The 5,474-nt window shown below is 38.5% G+C and overlaps 1 protein-coding gene across 1 annotated transcript; it reads right to left on the reverse strand.

Annotated features, from left to right (window-relative positions):
• Nucleotides 1-266: 266 nt before the first annotated feature.
• LOC107392204 (uncharacterized) lies at nt 267-3,272 on the reverse strand. Its single transcript, XM_015969861.3, has 6 exons — nt 3,172-3,272; nt 3,049-3,090; nt 2,335-2,616; nt 2,045-2,176; nt 1,937-1,970; nt 267-1,828 (listed from the first exon to the last, which is right to left on the reverse strand). Exons 1-6 carry the CDS (start codon nt 3,215-3,217, stop codon nt 1,702-1,704), a joined length of 663 nt encoding a protein of 220 aa, XP_015825347.1. The 5' UTR covers nt 3,218-3,272; the 3' UTR covers nt 267-1,701.
• Nucleotides 3,273-5,474: the final 2,202 nt, after the last annotated feature.

Below are 5,474 nucleotides of genomic sequence, written 5' to 3' on the forward strand. Positions count from 1 at the left end.
ATCCAACCATCCATCACAAAACCAACCAAACAACCATCCATCCATCCATCCATTGCTTTCATCCATCCATTCATCACAAAACCAACCAACAAAACATCCATCCATCCATCCATCTATCAAAAAACCAACCATCCATCCAACCACTGATCCATCGATCGATCGATCCATCGATCCATCCACCGATCCATCCATCCATCCATCCATCCATCAATCCATCCATCCATCAAAGATCCAAGCATCCATCCATCCATCAAAAAATCCAACTATCCAACCATCCATCCATCCATCAAAAATCCATCCATCCATCCATCCATCCGTCCATCCATTCATCCATTTATTCATCCATGCATCAGGGAGTTGGTGCCTATCTCTGACGGTCAACGAGCATGTGTCAGCAGACACTGTGGACAGGCTTCCATTCCATCACAGGGACACAAAGAGACAAACATCCAGCCATACACTCACACCTTTAGAGTCTCCGATCAACCTCAGATAGTTTAGTTTATTTCAAACAAAGAAAACATACATAATTTTTTAAATGTACCACAAACAGAATAAATACATATCATCATCCCTTTTTTTCTTCTTCTCTGTCTGAAAAGGAGTAGGCTGAAGTTGAAACTTATATGTCCCTACCCCTTTATACAAGTAATTTTTACTTGTTTACTAAATGTAACACAAAACCTACATTAAAACAAACAAAATGGTACAAGTCACCAAAAACCACCAAACCATATGAAAAAAAACAAAAAAAGAAAAAGAAACACATCTTTTTACAAATGATGCTCATATTTACTTTACCTTAGAATAAAGGACAACCACATAAATCATCTATTTTCCAAACAATGTTTCCTGACACACATGTTTGACGTCAGTGGTAGGAGGCCGGAGCACACAGAGAGAACTCCTTAATGCGAGGAGAGAACAAGCTAGTTCTTGCAAAAAAGCTGCAGCCAGGATTCATACTTGTGTGATTTTTGCTGTAAGGCAACAGTGACATTAATTGCATCACTATGCTGCTCAAAACCCCCAATGTGAAGAATAGTGGGACAAATTTTATAATACTTTATATGTCACCTAATGGCATCTTGCAATCTGTATACAGTCTGCTTTTAGATACTATGCTGCATACAGATGGAATCAGCTTCCTCATCACCCCAAGTGTTCCTCAACTCTTGTAATTTTTAAATGAAAATTAAAAACTTTAATAAATTCATCAGCGTTTTTGTGATTGTTTCTCATGCTGCGCCTTCTTCACTGTAACTGCTCAGTCTGTCTTATTTTATTTTATATTTTAAATATACTTTTGTTTTACGTTGTAGCTTTTTTTAAAACACAGAAACCATATTTAATAGTCTCAGTGTAATAGGAATTGTGCTATAAAAATAAATCTGTCTTGCCTCCACAGAGATGAGAGACAATCAGTTAGAAATGCTATGAATGAGTCAATCTTTCAAAAAACACAAGAACTTTTCAACAAATGTTTATTAGATTTGCTAAACTGTAGTGAAGACCATATATAAATGAACAAGAATCTGACTGCTATTCAGGTCATAACAGCGGAAAACCTTTCCCACTCTGATCTGATGACACAGTTCTGAAAGTCGACCACTTCAAAAAGAAACTACTCTACCTGGAAATCCACTACCCAAGTGTTTCTGCTGATAAATGTCGTCATTCATTTTTAGACCTTCACTCAGCTCAAGACAGAGATGAATACAGATTGTCTCCTGCCATGTTGGCAGGATTGAGGTCCGTGTATGCTGGGTTAGGGCCTGTGTAATTCATGTACACGTCTCCATCAGGGTCAGCTGGAGGCTTACAAACACTGGGGAGGAAAACAAAAAATAGATTTTTTTTGTGCGTATTTGAAACCGTTCAAAGGTTTAAACACAGAAAATGAATCTAAAGGAAATGATTACTTGTCAGAACCTACTTCAGCACCGCCGTGGGTCTTGCTGTAGCTTCAACTTCAACAAAAAAACACAAAAGATTTTAACCATATTTGATTTAATCTAAAGTCATTTTTTAGTTATGTTTTTACCTTTCTTTGGAGTGCTGGAGGTGGTCATTTGGTGACAGAATTTTTGGCTCATGAACCAAAGAAAAGCAGCGATGAGGAAAATCGAGTTCAGAATAGACAGCACGAGGGCGGCTTCTCCTAAATCCTCGTTAGCTGATGTTTGTTGAGTAAACGACACATGAAACGAGAAAAAAAGAACCCTTCAGAGTTCTAGTGCCTCTAAATGAACTAAACATGACAGTTTGATCATTTTAACCACATTAACTTAAGGAAAAGCGCTCATGTAAGCATGAAGAATATCTACTACCAACTTTGACGGGGGACGGAGATGATGAAGACCGTGAGGTTTTGGCTCACGCTCTTTTGAAACTTGGTTTCAGCATAGCATCGGTACAACCCACTATCTTCTGGCTTGGATAGGGTCAGTTCTTTGCCATCGATCACCTTTTTCCAGGTGTTATTTTGCAGGTGAGACCAATTCCAAAGGACAGGGTTTAAGCTGAAAGCAGACCTGCAGGATAACTGGACTTTTTGACCTGAAGCAACTGGGTAGTCTGGTACAGCCATGGCCTGCAGGATCAACTTTTCTGTTGCTGGGGTGGTGGGTAAAAGATTAACACGACAAGAGAAGATAGTTGATTTAGAAAGGGTTTCATCACTGATCAGAACATCGTACTGTAATTTAGAACACAGAATTTTGCCTCATTAACGGTTTTAGCTGATGTTTAATCCATAAAAAATATAAAAGCGTGGTCAGAGAACTTACAAATTTAGCTTTGAGGGTAAAAAAGTGTCATCAAATGTTTTTTGTTAGGTTTCAATAAGCAAAACTAGTTGAATTTGAGGAAAAATGGCTGATTTCTAAACAAAACAAACAAAAAGTTACATGTGAGAGACATATTCCACTATAATCTGCTTTAATATCCACTGGATTTTCATAAGCATCTGTGTTCATATCACAAAATGAAATAAAATTAGGAATGAAAACAGCTTCTATCACAGCGTCCATGCTGCATCACAATTACCTTCTGTGGTGTTTGGAGGTGGGGAAGATGCCAACCCTTTGGCTAAAAAGAAAAAAAAAAGAAAAACATTGTAACAGATCTGTTTTTTGAAGTACTTTTTTAAAAATCAGATTTAAGACTTACCTGTGCTTCCACAAACACAGAAAGGGAGAAAAAAGCCAAGCAGCATTTTGTTCTGAGAAGAGCTGAAAAGGTCAACTCTGCAGTTGCTTTAAGGATAAAACTGAATCGTAGGGTTATTAAAGCCCGGGCGAGACTGGAGGAAGTATTTTTATTTTACAGGTATATGGCAAGCCAAATGAGCATTTATTCTGATATCAGGATATCAGCCAGCATTGTCATGAACATGTAAGCCATTTCTGTCCACTAGTTAACTAGTTAGACATGTTTGTGTCAACTAGTTAAATAGTGACAGCCTAAATGTCAACTAGTTAACTAGTAAGGCCTAAATTCTCTCTAGTTAACTAGTTAAAATGTTTCATATCTTACTAGTTAACTAGTATTGCTCAGTGTGTTCACTAGTTAACTAGTGGACAGATCAATGTCCACTAGTTAACTAGTTAAAACACATTTAGTTTTTACTAGTCAACTAGTAAGGTACAAAAACTTGTACTAGCTGACTACTGAATGTAAAAATCCCACTTGTTAACTTTGCCCAATTTGGCCAGCCGCTTGAGCATTAATTCTGATATCTTGTCAACAGGTCAACTAGTTAACTAGTGAGGGTCAATCTGTACACGCTAGTTAACTAGTGAACACATTTTGACCTTCACTAGTTAACTAGTTGACACAAAAATTGCTCATTAGTTAACTAGTAAAGGCCAAAATGCATACCAGTCAGCTAGTTGAAGGTATTTGTGTCTCACTAGTTAACTAGTCAGGGTCAAAATGAGCCCACCAGTTAACTAGTGGGAGACGGAAATGTTCACTAGTTAACTAGTGAACACATTTTGGCTTCACTAGTTAACTAGGTGACACAAAAATGGCTCACTAGTTAACTAGTAAAGGCCAAAATGCATACCAGTCAGCTAGTTGAAGGTTTTTGTATCTCACTAGTTAACTAGTGATGGCCAAAATGTGCACACCAGTTAACTAGTGACAGAAGAAATGCCCACTAGTTGACAAGTGAACACATTTTGGCTTCCTAGTTAACTAGGTGACACAAAAATGGCTCACTAGTTAACTAGTAAGGGCTAAAATGCATACCAGTCAGCTAGTTGAAGGTTTTTGTGTCTCACTAGTTAACTAGTGACAGTTCAAAGTGTCCACATGTTCACTAGTGAAGGCAAAACTCCTAACTAGTTAAGTAGTTGGAGTAGGTCAGTGCCACTAGTTAACTAGTGAACCATTAAAAACTCACTAGCTAGCTAGTTGATTGTAGCAGGCTCACTAGTTACCTAGTTGATGCATCCATTGTCCAAACTAGTTAACTAGTGAGGACATAAATGTATACTAGTAAACTAGTTCAAGCCTACATTCACACTAGCTAGCTAGTTGCACAGAATTCTAATTAGGAGGCAGAGAATTTCTCAAATTGAGGCTTTCTATTGGCTCACTATGTTAAAATAAAATATGACAACCAATCACAGTGTGGAATTTTGCAAAATCCCACCCCAAACATTTGCATGTGGCACACAAGTTAACATGCTGGCCAGAGGAACCTCAGCTAGTGAACTAGTAGTGGCTTCAGTGTGACACTTACATGTAAACTTGTGAAGGCGGAACTGCTCACTAGTTAACTAGAGAGGGTACAAATGTCCACTAGTTAACTAGTGAGGTGCAAAATAAGTGTCACTAGTTCACTAGTGGGCCCCAAAATGCCCACAAGTTAACTAGTAAGGTGCGGATATGCTCACTAGTTAACTAGTGAGGTGCAGATTTGCTCACTAGTTAACTAGTGCACCCTTAAGCGCCCACTAGTTAACTAGTAAGGTGCAAAAAAGCATCACTAGTTAACTTGTAAAGTGCAGATATGCTCACTAGTTAACTAGTGGGCCCCAAAAAACCAACTAGTTAACTAGTAGGGTGCGGATTTGCTCACTAGTTAACTAGTGAGGCGCAAATATGCTCACTAGTTAACTAGTGACGTGCGGATTTGCTTACTAGTTAACAAGTGAGGCGCAGATATGCTCACTGGTTAACTAGTGAGGTGCGGATTTGCTCACTAGTTAACTAGTGAGGTGCAGATTTGCTCACTAGTTAACTAGTGAGGTGCAGATTTGCTCACTAGTTAACTAGTGAGGTGCGGATTTGCTCACTAGTTAACTAGTGAGGTGCGGATTTGCTCACTAGTTAACTAGTGAGGTGTAGATATGCTCACTAGTTAACTAGTGAGCATATCTGCACCTCACTAGTACCTCACTAGTTAACTAGTGAGCATATCTGCACCTCACTAGTTAACTAGTGAGGTGCGGATTTGCTCACTA

This window comes from Nothobranchius furzeri, chromosome 18 (assembly GCF_043380555.1).
Source record: "Nothobranchius furzeri strain GRZ-AD chromosome 18, NfurGRZ-RIMD1, whole genome shotgun sequence".
NCBI lineage: Eukaryota > Metazoa > Chordata > Actinopteri > Cyprinodontiformes > Nothobranchiidae > Nothobranchius > Nothobranchius furzeri.

Bases quoted from the DNA above. Each gene is read 5' to 3' on its own strand.
- LOC107392204 (XM_015969861.3), bottom strand. From the start codon at position 3,217: ATGCTGCTTGGCTTTTTTCTCCCTTTCTGTGTTTGTGGAAGCACAG. The intron at 2,177-2,334 runs GTTGGTAGTAGA...AACAAACATCAG, and splicing joins CATCTCCGTCCCCCGTCAAA to CTAACGAGGATTTAGGAGAA. The intron at 1,971-2,044 runs GTAAAAACATAA...TTTTTGTTGAAG, and splicing joins CTCCAGCACTCCAAAGAAAG to TTGAAGCTACAGCAAGACCC.